The sequence below is a fragment of the Chelonoidis abingdonii genome, chromosome 10, assembly GCF_003597395.2.
Source record: "Chelonoidis abingdonii isolate Lonesome George chromosome 10, CheloAbing_2.0, whole genome shotgun sequence".
NCBI classification, from domain to species: Eukaryota; Metazoa; Chordata; order Testudines; family Testudinidae; genus Chelonoidis; species Chelonoidis abingdonii.
Window position 1 is genome coordinate 10,325,143 of NC_133778.1, and position 18,048 is coordinate 10,343,190.

The 18,048-nt window shown below is 46.5% G+C and overlaps 1 protein-coding gene across 1 annotated transcript in view; it reads left to right on the forward strand.

Moving 5' to 3' along the window:
• RAMP1 (receptor activity modifying protein 1) overlaps positions 1-7,103 on the forward strand; it is a 142,644-nt gene extending 135,541 nt beyond the window's left edge. The window contains exon 3 of the mRNA XM_075069940.1: positions 6,333-7,103. Within this exon, the coding sequence (XP_074926041.1) occupies positions 6,333-6,588 (256 nt within the window). The 3' untranslated portion in view covers positions 6,589-7,103. The remainder of the gene's footprint in view (positions 1-6,332) is intronic.
• The last annotated feature ends 10,945 nt before the right edge of the window (positions 7,104-18,048 follow it).

Sequence of the window (18,048 nt, forward strand, 5' to 3'; positions counted from 1 at the left end):
GATGGGTTTGATTTTGGTGTGCTGCCTGGGCAATGGTTCCGATCAGTTTTTATTTTGTGTGAACCGTTTCACCCACTTCTAATTATTCGCCCACCAGTCACCATTTTACTGGGCAACACCAATTGGCCAGCTCGAAATCACTCCCCGAATTTCTTCCCTCTGGATGTGGTATGAAAATGTGGCAGTCCCTGGTGTTGCAATTTCAGGGTAACCGCACCTGTATCTCCCATCTGTGGTCTCTCAAGGGCACTCACTTAGGGTTACCGGCTCCCAGCCGTCACCTCTCTTGGGAAGAGAGCAACTTCTCTCTCTCTCTCTCTCTCTCTGACTGGGGTTTTAAAGCTTCACAGTCCCCTGCCTTACACTGGGATATCCCCAGCAAGCCAGTCTGCCTAAACACCAGTGCCTGTGCTTTGCTGTCTTTCTGCAGGCAATCAACAGCATCATGCCAGCAGTTACAAGCTAGCACACAGCCCTTTCTAAGCAAGCACATGTATTCTTAAGATGAAAGCATTACAGAGAAAACATGAAAACAATATATGGTATATCCATGCTGAAAACTTACCAGAGGTCCCTCGTTTAGTGTTATGGGGCCCTAACAGGCAGGCCAAGGTCCTTCCAACCATTCTGCAAGGATTGGGACCCCTCACCCTTTGGACAGAAGGTCTTGCCCATTTGCTGGACCAAAATAAAGGCCCTGGGTGAGTTCAAACACACCCCTTTTAAGCCGAACCCCATTCTTGGTTTTCCTAGTCTCAGGAAACCCAGTTTGAACCAATATACGTGAGCCTCCCCAGAGGGTGCTGTCTCTCTCTCCGTGTTTACAATGTGAGTGAGTCACCTTAATCAGCCCCCACAGTTTTAGTTCCTGAAGGAGCCATGGTTACCCTCCCCGTCCACTAGAACACAATCATACACATGATCCCTGGCTCCAGTGACACATCAACTTAATACAGTATGTCCCCCAAAGATACTGCATGGGGCTGCAATCTCTGTCACACCTGGCACCTGTGCAGAGGGGTGGAATTACCAATAAATGGTGTTAACCAAAAGCTCTTCCCACACTTGCCCATTTACATAGAGGAAAGAAACCTGGATGTGAGGGGCCTACGTTCTTACTGGGCCATATCCCTGACTCCCGCTGAACTGCACACTGTGCATGGGGGTAATTCCTTTGCCCTGAATTCGAGCATCCCAAGGGCTGCTAATGACCCCAAGCAGCCAAAACTACAGCCACAGATATTGGACACCTGCCATACAACCGCATTTTGCTCTACATCCTGCACCGGCGCGCACAGTGATCTTCACGTAGGGGCCTGTCATGCAAGTCATGGAGAAGAAACAGGAGAATGAAGAACCCAGTTTGACAAGTCATAAAATCCGAGCCCTGCAGCAGCTTCCCTGAAGTGCTGCACGGTACAATGGTTAGTATTTAGCTGCGTTTGTTTTACATCTTTCCCCTGGGGGACACTGAAATAGATTCTGTTTGGAAATTCTGCTGCTCAGATGGTAGGGCCCGAGCCAGCTGCCCCTCTGCAATGGGACTCTGCTTCACAATGAGGGGCGGGGGGCAGAATTAGTCCCTTAGGTTTTCTGGGTTTCTTTTTCTTTCCTAGGGGCAAGATTGTGCCTTTCAGCACAGCCGCAAGCAGCTGCACACGTACCTTTGCTCCCTCTTGGTTTTTTGGGGAGGGGGAAGACGAGGAGGGGGAGGAAGGAAGTTAGGATTTAGAGATTGAGGAGGAAGGAGTAACTTGTTGCAACCCCTTGCAAATGTGCGGTTTGCTCCCCCTTGCACCTAGCCAGTTGCCATGCTCCCCAAGTGGAAATGAAGCCCTGCCCCACCTGCTGGCTTCCAGGGGCTGTGCTTCACACCAGACCCAAGATGTGCAGGCGGAGAAGCCTTCCCCACACTGCCTTGCTCAGGCAAAGATGACAAGGGATGATCTAACCTTTGGGTTTCCTACTAAAGACCTTTGCGTGAACCCAGCATCTGCCACTAGGAATTCATCTGCTCCTGCTTGTATCCTCAGGAATGAATGTTTGACACAGGGCCATAGTTAGCTAGAACTGAAATATCCAAGTTGGGCTTCTTCAGTGTTGGTCAGACTATTGTGTGTTTGAAGGAGAAAGGGAAGATACCTTCTGTCAATCAGGCACTGGGTATTTCGATCAGGAGTGGCACAAGTTGCTCATGACTCATTTCACAAGCCAGGATGGGCATGGGTCAGATTCACAAGTCTTGGGTTGAGACTCCTTTAAGATGTCCTGAACTTCTTGGTGAGTGAATGTACTGAACTCTGGGTATGCCAGTGGGCTGTTGATTGGTGGGTATTGGTACTGGTATTGTCAGTGCTTGGTACTGGGCTCTGATGCAGATTCCAGTGACTCAGGATTAATGATGCTGTTTACCACCTTGAATAACTCTTGGGGAAGGATTTGGCAGCCTCAGTGGAGGCTGGTTGGAAGATTTGTTTGGCCTGTAATATAGGCTCAGCGTAGGCTTTGAGAAATAAGTTAAGTTTCATCCTGTCTGAATCAGCCTTTTTTTCCCTACCATTGGTGCTTGAGTTTCTGCCCCTCTCTTCAGCTACTGCAGGGTGTCAGAAAACCAGGGAGATCTGTGTGGGTGGTGGGGAGGAAGGAGCTGCTTGGGAGCCAGTATGTCAATGGCCAAGACCAGTGTAAAATGGTAACTATTTACCAGGTCCTCGACTCCTCGTCCTGTGGGCGAGGTTGTCCTTTAGCAAGCTTTGTAATTTGTTGGAGTGCATGAGTCGTCGTAATCAAATAAGGATCTTTGGTCCATCTTGTGACCTGGAACCTGGAAAGTCTCTGACCACTGCCTTAATAAGGTGATGGTCTGTCCAAGAGAGTGGCTGGGTTGTGATGTCCTCTGTCTTGACATCTAGGCCAAAAATCAAGTCAGTTGCCATGTGGGTTGGACCAGAGATGAGACAAATGAGGAGATGAATTTTCTGGCTTTCGCATCCACAGCCTTGTTGATGTGTCTGTTGAAATCTCCCAGGACAAGTCTTGGATATTTCACTACTATCATGGACTTTTTCTTCATCAACATCATTTACATTATGCGATTCCACCCCTCTCTCCCAACCCTCAGCCCCCCCCACCCCCCAAAGCCTCTCGTCCAAAATATCAGGAAAAATGGTTTGTATAGCTGGTCTTTTCTAAGATGGGTGTTAACTAAAATCAAGGTTCTACTGTACTGATGCTCAGAGGAAACCCTGAGATACTTTTTTATGCTGATTAAGTTTAGGAAAGCTATTACTTACTGGTTACCACTAATTTTTGCAGAGTGCTTAATTTGTCAAAATAATATATTTCAACATAGATTGAACATAGTATTCTTTCTTGGCTTTGCAGAAACTGGAAACGTTGGCCATAAATTTTTATTGGTCTGCAGTTGAGGGAATGAAAAACCTGTCTGGAGAATTAATGCTAAACAGACTATTTTTAAAAGCTGCCTTGAAATCTCAGTAGCTGTTTAGTATGGTAGGGAAACATGTAAGTTACAAATGTATCAAAGGATTACTAAATAAAGTACACTGTAATATGCAATAAATGGGGGGTCTAGCATAAAGGGCCTTTTTGCACTCCTTAATAAAAGAGAACTAATAGCAAGGATTACAATCAAATAAACTAGCCACTCTCCTACACGTCCACCTCAAATCATATTATAAATGCTATAGAATTCCCTGTGACATTTCACTCCATATTCTTTATGAAAATATGCTTACAATATGAATGACATAACTGAGATGTACTTTATGCTAGATGGGTCATGTAAGCTGTCATTGGAAAGGTTATAATTTACTGAATGTGATTATCTGTATCTGAAGTTAGGAATATTGACTATGTATCTGTATTTCAACTACGCTACTTTGGGTGATGGCCCCTGCTAACACTTCAGGTACAACAATGGAAAAGCCAGACAGGGCAGATGGCCCATCAGTGAGGACAATGGATTGTGGAAAGGCTTGGCCTCCCTGCAAATGAACGCTCCGTACTGACACTGACTCATGGACACTGTGATGCTACAGAGTCAGGTGATCTAAACATTACCTGGGACTTCTTATAACTTTCCACTGGAAGGGAAGGGGGGGTCAAGCTTGGGAAACAAAGGATTCCCACCTTATGTAAATCCTGTTTAAGGGTTGGGAGGAAGGCACACAGGATGACTCCTCTCCATGGCCTGTCTGCCCAAGAAGAAAGACTGCAAAAGCCCTCTGAAGGGAAGGGGGTCGGTGGGAAGTCCAGACTGAGACAGCGGTCCAGTCTGAAAAGGAATATAACTGGAACTTTGAACCCATAGAAATTTGCAACCTGTCTAAAATAACATTTAGGATGAGAATTTACATTTTGTAACCTGTTTCTTAAGTACATTGAGCTTAGCTTGCGTAGTTTGCTTTATTTGGTCAGTAATCTACTTTGTTCTGACTGTTATCTCTTATATTCACTTAAAATTCATATCGCCCTCCACATTGAAGGAGGGGGCGAATTTCATAAAACCTTTGGGTTTGTACCCCTTAAAGGGAGTGGGCACCAGGGTGTTGGGGCAGCTCCTAAGGCTGAATCTTTCCAGAGCGGATCTCTGTCTCTGTGAAACTTGGCGTGACCCTGCCTGTGTGCTTGGCTGGAAGAGGCTTGTGAGCCTAACCCAGCAAGGCCAGGTAAAGGGGACCCGCCTGGCAGAATAAACAGGCTCAGTGGTGTCTCAGCACATCAGGTGATACCCCAAAGGGCCCAAACCTGTCACATGCCCACCCTGACAACAGCACAACTTGGAAAAGAACACAAGTTTTGCATTCATTGTCTGGATCTCTTGTGCATGTGAAATCGTGTCTGCTTCCAACATGAAGAATTGTGGTTTTGGGGGCTCATTAACCAGTGGTGGATCAGAGCTGGTGTCAAGCTTCCTTCCCCACTCTGAACTTTAGGGTACAGATGTGGGGACCTGCATGGACACCTCTAAGCTTAATTACTAGCTTAGATCTGGTATCGCTGCCACTGTCCAGAATTTTCAGTGTCTGGATCACTCCCTTTCCCCCCTAAAACCTTCCCTTCCCTGGGTAGCCTTGAGAGATTCCTTCACCAATTCCCTGTGAATCCAGATCTAATCCCTTGGATCTTAAAACAAGGAGAAATTAACCATCCCCCCTCCTTTCTCCCACCAATCCCTGGTGAGTCCAGATCCAAACCCCTTGGATCTAAAAAACAAGGAAAAATCAATCAGATATTAAGAAAAAAAGGCTTTTAATTAAAGAAAAGAAAGGTAAAAATCCTCTCTGTAAAATCAGGATGGAAAATACTTTACAGGATAATCAGATTCATATAGCCCAGAGGAACCCCCCCTAGCTTAGGTTCAAAGTTACAGCAAACAGAGGTAAATCCCTCAGCAAAAAGAACATTTACAAGTTGAGAAAACAAATAATAAGAAAAACGCCTTGCCTGGTCTAATTACTACAAATCTGAAACATGAGGGACTGGTCAGAAGAGATTTGGAGAGCCTGGATTGATGTCTGGTCTCTCTTAATCCCAAGAGCGCACAACCCCCAAAACAAAGAGCACAAACAAAAGACTTCCCCCCACCAAGATTTGAAAGTATCTTGTCCCCTTATTGGTCCTCTGGTCAGTTCAGCCAGGTTTACTGAGCTTCTTAACTCTTTACAGGTAAAAGAGACATTAACCCTTAACTATCTGTTTATGACAGCTGGTGATTGCTATTGTTCTCAAATATGCTGTAAATGTACGGTGAAGGCATTTCAGTCACCGCAGTTGGTGCTTTCCCCTGAGCTATGGATGTCATCAACTGTGATGCTTGCTGATCTTTTTCTAAGCATTAATTTGTTTTATTTTCCTCACAAATCTAGGTTCTAAAGCCCTTTGGAGTGTTTCTTTGAGGAGCGAGTTAGCACAGTGAATACTCCTCACCATTCTCTCCTTGACATTTTTGCATTATTGCTCAGTCAAGCATGAAGCACTTGCGGTCTCATCACCTCAGGCTGTGACTGCATCTGATTCCACAAGCTCGGCAGTATCAGATCTTGGGCTTGTTACGTGCTTCTAAGACCAGGGGGAGCTGAGGGTCCTTTTACCTCACAGGATCCAGCCCTCAGGCTTGGCCGATAGTGTCCAGTGTAATTAGAGCTGAGAGGCCCAGTTTTCAAAGCAGCTCCCACTGCTGCCAGGCAGAGTTTTGGGTGCTGAGCATCTCTGCAGAGCAAACCTGGAGGTGTTTTAGCTCACTCTGTTTGGTGAATGACAGCTCTGAACTCATCTAGCTTTCTGATTATTGCCTTCTTCTTTTCCAGCTCCTACGGCGAGCTCACCAACTGCACCTTCCTGATAGCTGAGAAACTGGCTTGCTATTGGCCGAACCAGCTGGTGGATGAGTTCTTCATAGCCATTCACAAGCACTATTTCAAAAATTGCTCCCTGTCTGGGAGGTCTCTACGCGACCCACCAAGCAACATCCTATACCCGTTCCTTGTGGTCCCCATCCTCATCACCCTGCTCATGACGGCACTGGTGGTGTGGCGGAGCAAGCGGAGCGAGGGCATTGTGTAAGCTAGCATGCCCCAGGATCTCCCTAAATCAGTCGAGACCTATCTTCCTGTGGACTAATCCCTCTCTGTCAGACTCAGAAAGCCCTTGTGGAATCAGCAGCACTTGGAAGCTTGGTAACCCTAAGGTAGAATGTGGAGAAAGAACAGTGCACACTTGACATTTAACACTGTCCTGACCAGAGAGGTGCGCTGTACCTATATATATTTCCTCTGGATAACAACCCTTTATTCAGGCAGAGATGACATGCTTTGGACTAATGCCACTTCTCAATAATTACTCTCAGTCACTGCAGCACTTCTTGCAAACCAATTACTTGGTCATTTTAAAAATCATTTATAAAGACAATTAGTTGAAAAAGTAGATCTATATGTCACGATTAGTATTTATACACTTAATCAGTAATCAGCCACAGGATGGATCGGGTGAGGTACCATTCTGTAGACATCTAATTGTTATAATTTATTTCTTGCAGAGTTTTGGCTTGAATGCTTCTGAAGTCTATCATTGTTAATTAAAGGAACCCTTGATTACTTTGCAAACTGCTGTTGTCAGTTTTTGCTTATAACGTACTGAAAATACTGCCACATTGCCTAGCTACACAGAAGCCAGACTTTTCAAGGTTAAAAGAGATTATTGCAAGTTATTTCTCTTATTGTTTCATAGAACTGTAGAAATGTAGGGCAGGAAGGGACCATGAAAAGTCATCAAGTCCAGCCCCCTGCTCTGAGGCAAGACCGAGTAAACCTAAACCATCGTTGACAGGTATTTGTCCAGCTTGTTCTCAAAAACTTTCACTGTTGCAGATTCCACAACCTCCCTTGGTAGCCAGTTCCAGAGCTTAAGTATGCTGATAGTTAGAAAGTTTCTCATAATATCTAAGGGATATCCAGAGACCTCAGCCAAGATCAGGGCCCCATAGTGCCAGGCACTGTGCAAACATAACAAGAGACAATCTCAACCCTGAAGAGCTTACAATCTAAACAGAGGGAGGGGGAAAGGAAAGATTCTTCCATGGGGAACTGAGGCACAGATAGATTTAAGTGACTTACCCAGGGAGTTTGCGGCAAAGCTGGGAACTGAATGCAGCCTAAAGCTCAGTCTGGGGCCTTCACCACAAGCCTATTCTTCCTTCTTTGTGGTACTTGTCAGGAGGAAGCTACTATACACGTTAGCATGAGTAATTATCATACATATTGTTGGCAAGTTTGTTCCACTCTAGAATCTTATTCATGAGATTCCTGACTGTCTCCAAGATTGACAGGCAGTGTTAACACCCACACACACAGAGTCATGCTCCCTTCCTCCACAACCATAGAACACATCACATTTTATAGTTCCCAAACACCTTAAGGGTCCAGCCACAGTCTGAATGAGGGGCAGGTGCAGGAAGCAATGGAGCAAAACACAGTGAGACATGGCACTGAAACAGTGGATGAACACAGCCAGGGGTGGCTCTAGACATTTCGCCGCCCTAAGCACACGTTTGGCGTGCTGGGGCCTGGAGCCGCCCCTGAACACAGCAGTTGGTTATAGCAAAAGCACTGCTTGTTCCTAACAGAATAAAATCTTGGAAGCAGAACTGTTGCTCCTGTGGGTTGTTTTCCTTGATTCATTTTCCTCCCCTAATTCTAGTGAATGGTCCATTGGCCAATGCTGAGACCCCAAAATATTATTGGAAAACTGACATATTCCAAGATTTGTAGGGTACAGAAATGCAGCTTCAATCCTGGAAAGGTCTCCTCACCTCCACGGGCTCTCCAGATGGCTGTTACAATGAGCCGTGTGCTTCCTCTAGGCTGCTAATCTCCATCCTGGTCCCTCACTTTCTCTAAATTCAAAACATCTTCTCTAATGAAAATTGTATTTAGGTCCCAATCTTGCTCCCATTGAAGGGGAGAGTGGTATGTGGAGGATGGGGAGAATCATAGAATATCAGGGCTGGAAGGGACCTCAGGAGGTCATCTAGTCCAACCCCTTTACAGATTTTTGCCCCACATCCCTAAATGGCCCCCTCAAGGATTGAGCTCATAACCCTGGGTTTAGCAGGCCAAGTCTCTGAGCTATCCTTCCTCCCCTGAGGTTGCTGTTGGTTTCATTGTTAGTAGGATACGTCCCTTATACTGGGGTTGACAGCAGTTTAAGCTGGTTAAGCTATACTGTTCCATTTGCTTATTGCTCAGCCTTATGACATGCATGGAAGGTGCTCGATAAGTTATGATAAAATATGGAGATATTGCCGTTTAAATGCTTGCGTGCTGTTTTCATACTGCATGAAGATTGCAAAACTCTTTTTATCGTCATTAGTCAAATCTCCTCATCCTTAAATCAAGGTTCATGGCCCTGGACCTCTTAGTGGAAAATGTGTATTTTGTTCCAGACCAAAGCAGCATGACATTGTCTATGAAGGTTTGAAATATTTCACAGTATTCTGTAGTAAGGAATAAGCACATTGCCAAAGGGGTTAAGATGGGAGGAGGTTTCTGAGGAGAACAACTTTGTCAGGGAGCAGGGACAGGGTGATTCATAAAGCAACAACTTCCCTGGAAACAAGAACTTTTCTGCCCACTGGAGCCTAGATCTGGGTGAGAACAAATTCTAGTTGTTTTGTAGCCCAGATGGGACTTGAACTCACAATCTTTGGGTTAGGCAGTGAATGCCTCATTCATTTGGCCACTGGGGTCCTTCTATGTGTAGGGTGGAAGATGCAGGAATTTAAGCGGCCAATCAAAGAGGCTCATTCAGACAGCAGCACATGCATGTTCTAACTAAATGGTTCACACACAGTGGCATGAAAAATAAACATCTACATTTCCAATAATGGGCACCTAAAGTTAGGTTCCTAAGACCAGGTGCCTAACTCCTATTGAAATCAACGGACGTTAAACACTTAAATTCCTCTGAGGATTTGAGCCCCAAGCCTGATTTTTCAAAAGGGATGAGCACTTCCCACTGCAGTCCTAGCCAAATGCTTTTGAATCTCACACAGATCCCAGCTGGATGGCTCTCCGGGGCTGGATTCTTTACCCTCTTCTTCTCTGGTGTCTGCAGCTTTTTTCTTTCCTGCTGCCACCGTCTCCTCTTTTTCAAGGTGGGGGGAAGGCGGGCGTTACAGAGCTCCACTGAAGCTCCACTCCACAGAGTTATGAGACCCAGCACCCACATTGTAGGACCACCTTTATATCTAACCACGGGGGGACCTCATTTTGAAAAGCATCTAATTGACTTTGTGATGTATAAGACCACACTGGCAGTGACAGAGTTACAGGGAGCCCAATTAGCCCATGCTGTAGCACCTGGAGAGGACATGCATCATTAAAGATTAGACCCCGCTGGGAGGAACCCAAGTAGGTGGTTCCTGTAGCAATGCAGGGCTTTACTTACAGGAGAGTGATAGTGGGGAGGGCTCTTCCCCTCTGGCAAAGGAACTACAGAGGGGCTTGTAGGGAGAAACAGATTCCTTGGGATTGTCCCTGAGGGGAGTAGGGAGAAGGAGATGCCTAAAGGAAACCTGGGAGAAGAAAGATTGCAGGGTAGAAGCTTGGGAGGAGCCAGCTCTCCAGGGAGAAAGCCCTGAGAGGCAGTGCTCTGTTACAGAGCCCGGGAGAGGAGTCTGTGGTGGACTGACGGGGGGGTGAAGATGTTTTGTTCTGTTGAGTTTTGAGCTGGGCCTTGTTACCCCGGAAGGGGTGGGAGCTGGCTGGAAGCCCAAGTCGCTGCACAGGCCGCTGGAGGACCAGGATGAAGCAGAAAGGCTGTAGTGCTGAGTCTTGCCATGAGGCGGCACCCTGGGATGGTGAGTCTGACTGACTTAGTCATTTAAGGCCTGGTCTACATTACGTGTTTAAATTGATTTAAAGAGCGTTAAATTGATTTAACGCTGTACCCGTCCACACTACAACGCCCTTTATATCGATATAAAGGGCTCTTTAAATCGATTTCTGTACTCCACCCCGACGAGAGGAGTAGCCCTAAATTCGATATTAACATATCGGAATTACGATAGTGTGACGGAAATCGACATATTGGCCTCGGGCGGTATCCACAGTGCAACACTGACCGCTCTGGACAGCAATCTGAACTCGGATGCAGTGGGCAGGTAACAGGAAAAGCCCTGCGAATTTTGAATTACATTTCCTGTTGCCCAGCGTGGAGCTCTGATCAGCACAGGTGACCACGCAGAGTCATCAGCACAGGTAACAATGCAGTTCCTGAGAACGAAAAGAGCACCACCTGGACCACACAAGGTAACTGGATCTGACGCTATATGGGAGGGATTCAGTGCTAACAGAACTCCGTTCAAAAGACGAAATGAAAAATATTGAAAGAATCAAGTCTATGACGGGAAAGGCCACAGCAGGGACTCATTGCAGTGCAGAGTAAAAGTTAAGGAGCTCAGACAGGCATACCAAAAACCAGAAGCAAAGGAAGGTCTGAGTCAGGGCTGAAACATGCCGCTTCTATGCTGGCTGCACAATTTAGGGGGCTGCGCAACCAGTACCCACCCTGGCTGAGGATTCAGAGTCGGGAGAGCTGAGGATCAACTACACTGTGGATCACTCAACTCATATCAACTGTGGCTGAGATTCTGCAGAGGGGAAGATGAGGAAAGGCAGAGGAGGAAGAGCTTGCTGAGAGCACACTGCACTCCGTCAGCCCCAAAGCCAAGAACTTTTTGTGACCCAGATAATACCGTCCCAGCCCTCCAAGCCACAAGCCCAGACAGTGAAGCCATGAAGCGACTCTGGTGAGTGTACCTTTGTAATATCAAACATGGTTTAAAACAAGCGTTTTTTTAATGATTGAATGCCATCAGGGCTTGGGATGCATTCGCAGCAGTAAAGTTACAGGAAAAGATCGTTAACGTGTCTGGGGATGGAGGCGAAAATCCTCAAAAATCTCTATGAATCGCTCTGGAGGTACTCAAAAAGCTTTTGCAGAAGACTGGGCAAGGCAGCCTATTTGGTCCCCATTATATGACACTTTTCCACGCATGCATGTAGCAATTATCAGAATCATAGCTTCACAAAGCACAGCCGCGTATGGACCAGGTGACTGCTGGTCATCCAGAAACATACGTTCTGCATCCTGCGGTGGTATTCTCAGGAGAGTTATATCATCATTGTAACTGGTTGAAATCAGGAATTTAATTAGGGCAGACATGGTGATTTCCTACTGGGCAGCCGCTTAATCCTCTGTTGTAGCAAAGCGTGGGGAGGGAGAAAGGATAGCGCTGAGTTTTCAGCGTTTGGCGGCGAGCAGAATCTCCAGCTACCAGCCACGCGGTGCGGGGGGGAAATAGCATTGAGTTTCTCAGCGTTTGGTGAGCAGAACTTCCCAGCACCAGCCACGCGTGCGGGGTGGGGGAAGGGGGATCATACCAGTGATCTTACATGATAGAAGCCAGCATGGGGGAGAGGGAAAGAGGGGGTTTGGGGTTTTCTGGTTCCTTAACAGGAACAAGGCATCATATCGATACGTGTTATGAACGCGGAGAAGTCAAACAAAGCCTCCATGGCGCATGAGACTATTGAATGCCTGGACTGCGTCTGTGAGATCTGCAACACCAGAGCACAGCATCAAATTAACGATGCAAAATGCACTTGTGAGTGATCACTGTGCCTATGTAAGGTGGATATGTTGTCCAGTTAAGGTAACAAGGCTTTGTCTGTAAAATGTATCTTTTACATACTTCTTCCTGTTTTCCTCCCCCATGCAAGCTGCACAGTTGTCTGGCCTCCTACGCCTCCTGAAGGTAGCTCAGATAAGGCAGAGAGGAGAGAGAACACGAGATGATGTTCTAGAAATCATGAGAAATACTCATGCAGAGCGCATGCGAAAATGAGTGGAAGGACGTGCTACACGACAGGATGCCAGTCGGGAGGATAGGAGAGACGCTCAAGATGAGAGGTGTAGGCGGAAATCAGTGGTGGCGGATGCTACCTGCAATGATGCTGCTGCGCATGACAAATGATTCTCAAGATGTGTTCAGGAAGAGCACGCTTACAGGTGCACTGAGCCCATGTTTAACCACCCGCAAACTCCCACGTTCATATCTCCTCACCCAAGGTAAGTAACTCGTGGGAGGCTTTCTGCATCCGCCCACCCACCCCTGGACGTACAAGCAAAAGGCTGTCATTATTGTTGTAATGAGCATGGCCTTTTCCTTCCTCCTATTCTTCTCAAACCACAGACAGGTACCTTGTTATCTCTGCCTCTTTTTATAATACTTTTTATAAGAATACATCCAAAGGGAGGTGTGCTTACAGGGAATGACTTTAGAAAGAATACATGATTTATAAACAAACTGATGACTTTTAATAAAATCACATGATTTTAAACGATACTGACTTTATTTCCTTCAGCAAGCTGTAAGTAAGGGAAGGGTTTGCTTACAGGAAGTCAATCAAGGGGAGGGTTCACAGGGGAAACAAACACAGCAGTCACACCGTACCCTGGCCCGTGCTGAAACGTTTCAAGCTTCTCTGATGCGCACCGCCTCCTGTGTGCTCTTCTATATCGCCCTGGTGTCTGGTGCTCGTATCAGCAGCCAGGTGATTTGCTCTGCTCCCACCCCGCCATAAAGGTCTCCCCTTACTCCACAGAGATTGTGGAGCACACAGCAGACAACAAAAAACAGGCATGTTGGCTGAGTCGAGCGATAGTAATGTTGCCACACCTTGTTTAACGCCAATGCACATTCTACTACCATCTGCTATGCTCAGCTGTTGTGAACAGCTCCTGACCACGTCCAGCTGCCTGTGTAGTTTCTGTATGAACATGCATCAAGGGGTAGGCTGGGTCACCAGGATAACTACAGGCATTTCATCATCCCAAACGGTTATTTCTGGTCTGGAAGTAATTCCTTGCTGCAGCCGTTTAAACAGAGTTGTGCTTCTGAACGCGAGCGTCATGAACCCTTCCTGGCCACCCACGTGGATGTTGGTGTGAAACGTCCCTGATCCACCAGTGCTTGTGCACCATTGAAAAGTACCCCTTGCGGTTTAGTAGCTGCCCTGGCGCTCTGGGCAAGATAGGGAATGTTCCATCTATGGCACCACACAGTTAGGAATCCATTGCAGCAAAGCCTCCACATCACCTGCAGTTCCAAGAGTCCACAACCTTCCAGCAGCAGCTTAACGATTGCTTTGGCACTTATCAACAGCAGTCCCAAGTAGATTTGCCATCCAAATTATCCCGACTGACCAGTAGCTTCTGCGTTGCAAGCTCCAGAGGCTATTGCACCTCTCTCCACTGTGAGGCTGCCACTTAGTATTATGCGTTTCAGGCAGGGGAAAACATGTCACAAAGTTCAAAAAAGTGCTCTTACCCATGAGAAAGTTTGCAGCCACTGGATCGTCCCACGCCGTAAAACTATGCGGTCCCACTGTCTGTGTTTGTTTCCCGTGCCCAAATGGCGTTCATGGGTAGAACTGCCCCATTACCAGCAGAGCTCCAAAAGCAGGGGCCAGCGGTTAGGGAGAATTCAGTGTCCATGTCTCATCGCTCTCGTCGCCGCGCTGCCCGTAGCTGCCTCCTCCCTCTCGCTTTCAGTTCATGCTCACATGACAGCACGAGAATGCACGAGGTGTTACAACGTTCACGATAGCGTTACTGAGCTCAGCAGGGTCCTATAGCCTGTGCTATGCTTGCCAGTCCAAGGGAAAAGCGCAAACGTGTTGTCTGCTGCTTTCACAAAGGGAGGGGTGAGGCTGTACCCAGAACCACCCGCGACAATGATTTCTGCCCCATCAGGCACTGGGCTCTCAACCCGGAATTCCAAGGGGCGGGGGGAGACTGAGGGAACTATGGGATAGCTACGAAATGGCTACCCACAGTGCACCGCTCCAGAAATCGACGCTAGCCTTGGACCATGGACGCACACGATCGAATTAACGTGCCTAGTGTGGACGCGCACACTCGACTTTATAATATCAGTTTTAAGAAACCGATTTTAGCTAATTCAATATTATCCCGTAGTGTAGACGTGGCCTAAGTCAATTAGTAAATGCTTTGCAAAATTGTACTCTTTGATCCTTTCAGTCCACAGGATTATGAGATTACTCTTTGTGGAGGAGGTGACGGCTGAGCTGTGAGAGCAAAAGCCATGCACAGACATGCACCTTCAGATTCTTAGCAAAGCATAGTGACTTATTAAGTTCAATGTAAATTCAAACCAGTATAAAAATTCTCCTTTTTAAAGTTGTGTTGCTGGGTAAGAATGAGCTTGTTTGGGCTAAACCACACTGCATACTAACTAAGAATATTGTAAAGCGCTTTTAAATGATTGTCTCGCCTCGAGAGAAATGAGACAGTATTTCCTGAGTGTTTTTTTCCTTTTTATTTGCATGGAGTAATTGGCAGAAAAGCATGCACTATATGAGCTCTTCTGTGATGCTAGTAAGAAGCCCTGGCCTATAGCAGCTGAGAATCATTTGCACTAGTGTGTTTATGCTATTTGCTTTCATAGCTCACGCTTTAGAACATTGCTGGGTTTTTCCTGTGTGCCATATAACGAGTTAGCTCCTTACTGGCTGAATGCACAAGTGAGAATTAAATAATCCCTAACACTTCTATATACTCATTAATGTACCCAAACAAGCAGTGGATTGTAAATTTGAATAACTCATGAAAACACCAGGCTTGAAGTATTAGCTTATGACTTCTGTCTTGTGAGTTTGGGGAGGGGGATCAGAAATCAGTTAACACGTTCTGAGAAGTGACCATTTTATCCCCAAGTCACTTCTACACACACATCATCTTGGACGCTAGTCATGCCTGCCCAGAGGCCCAGTGCAGGCCCCATGTTTCTCTTGTTTATTTTGGGAACATAATGGTGCTCTAGGCTGAGGGCGGGGGGGGGGGGCGGGCAATGACATTGTGGGGTGCAACCCAGACCAGTGAGGAGTTGTGTCCAGCAAGCTGCGGTGCCTCAACTGTGCCGTTGCAGCTCCCACCCTGGGCTCTTTGCAAACAGCCGAACAGCATGTAGGTCCACAGGCAGTGGGTGCTTTTTGAAGAGAGGTGTGTGTTTGGGAGGGGGCTCTGCCAGTTTGGGGAAAGGCTATTTTCAGCATATTCATACACTTATTGAATGTGTCTATCATTGGTACCTGGGAGGGCTCATGGGAGAGGACAGAGAGGAATGGGTGAGAGGGCCTCGGCAGAGAGGAGCAGACAGGCCACAGTCTGGGCGTTGGTTCCCCCCTCCAACATCGAGGGAGTTTCCAGGGCTCCTGCCCAACCTCCCCAAACGCAAGAGTCACGTGGCATCTATGACTGTGGCTCATGGAGACAGAGCAGCCCTTATTTTTTTCAGTGAGTGCTTGAGCCCCAGAGCAACCACCGAGTCAGCAACTATGTGCAGGTCACACCCTGAGTGTCTCTGTATAGCCACAGTCTTGATCCAGCAACCTGTCGGCAAACACCAACTATGCTGGCTTCCAGCAGCCTCGGTTGCAACTTGCAGGTGACCCCAACACACTCCCCGTCCTGAATTTCCCCCAAAAACATGTTCTGCGCCATCCAACACTCTCCTGGACAGTCCAGAAATACTAGGTCTGTTGCCCCTCTAGGGGGATTAGTGTACAACAGTTTGCTCCCATAAAGGGCGTTACCCACACAGTTCACAACACTGGATTCGTTTTGATTAAGGAATAAGAAGTTTAGTTAACTACAAAGAGAGAGATTAAGGGAGTACAAGCATAAGGCATTAAAGTCAGAAATCGTCACCAGAGAAACAAAGATGAAATGCTTCCTACCACTAAACTTAACAAATTGGACTTGGTTCAAGGTGAAGTCCCACACTTCCAGTAATGTTGCTGACCAAACTCCCAGGCCAGGATTTGCTCCCAACATCCTGTTTCTTTTGTCGCCTTAAGTGAAGAGAAGAGATGGGGAGGGAGAGAGAACTTGGAGTGTTCTTGCCCCTCACTTTTATAGTTCAGTCCCCCCTTTGAAATACATTTTCCTGTGGGTTACCCCTAGTTTAAGGTTCATTCAAGCAGTAAAGAAGGCACCATGGTGTTTGGTGATGAAAGAGGTTGCACACTGTTTTTTCTCACCTCTGTTAAGTGAAATACTGATTATTATTTTTTTCTCTTGTCTCCTGTCTTCTCCCTCTTGTTGTCTGAGAACCCTGATTACAACTTGTATTTAAACTGAGGTAAACACACATTCCTCTATTATGACAGGACTGGTCAGGCAGATCTTAACTGGGGCTATGTGGATTTGAATGTTTGCTACCAACATTATTCAGTGGGAATTCCTAACTTTACATATAATGTTGCTACACACACATTGACCACTGAGTGATTAGTTTTCAAATAATACCTCACAAGGCATATTTTGTACAAAGATTATTACAGTGGTGTGTAGGGTAAGAATACAGGTGTATGTTCTGTTACACCTGGCCCTCTACACAAAGGTGAATGTTACTTGAAATAGCCTTTACCTCTCCTGTGTCGAGCCCAGATTTTGTCTGCAGACTAGTTGTGCTTCCCAGCAGGCTGAAAGAAAATGCTGAGCACTTGTCATCTAGTGGGAAAAGCAGCAGGTTTGTCAGGCCTGCTTACGTAAAGTTGCTCCTCTGAGAATGGCGAAGCTCTTCACAAAGATGGGTGAGTGCTACCTCCATTCTCTGGGAGGGGAAACTCAGGTTAGCAGGGGTCAAAGTCCAAACTTCAGACTTGTCGATACCTAAATTTAGGCCCCCATGAGGAGGCCAGGAAACCCCTTTTCACAGGGCAGCAGTTCTGCATTGAACCAGCAGATCAGAAAGAGCTAATATGGAGGCTAAGGACCACTCAGGGATAGCCTCGCAAATACAGACTAGAATTACAAGGCCTTCATGCCTAACCCAGTGAAAACTGGCTTTAATACCATTTAGATGTATTATCATATCCTAGAGGACCAAGATCCCTTTGTGCTAGGTGCTGTACAAACACCAAAAAAAAAGCCAGTCCCTGGTCCAAAGAGCTGACAGTCTAGCCGTTGGACATGAGATAACAGATGGAGACAGACAGATGGGGAGTACAAGGAAACAGTGGGACAATATTGTTTAAATAGACAAGACAGCCGCAGGGTGGGGGGAGGGGCAGAACACACCAACAGAGTGACTAGTGGGATGGTGGCTGTAATAAATATAAAGGTAAGGGTAACCACCTTTCTGTATACAGTACTATAAAATCCCTCCTGGCCAGAGGCACAAAATCCTCTTATCTGTAAAGGGTTACAAAGATCAAGTAACCTGGCTGACACCTGACCCATAGGACCAATAAGGAGACAAGATACTTTCAAATCTGGTGGGAGGAGGCTTTGTTCTGTCTGTTCCATGTGGCTCTTGCCACAGATCAAGAAAGCAAGTAATCCAACTCCCACAGAATTAGTAAGTACTAGCATGGGAATGTGTTAGATTATCTTTTGTTTTGGCTTGTGATTTTCTCTGTGCTGAGAAGAAGGTGT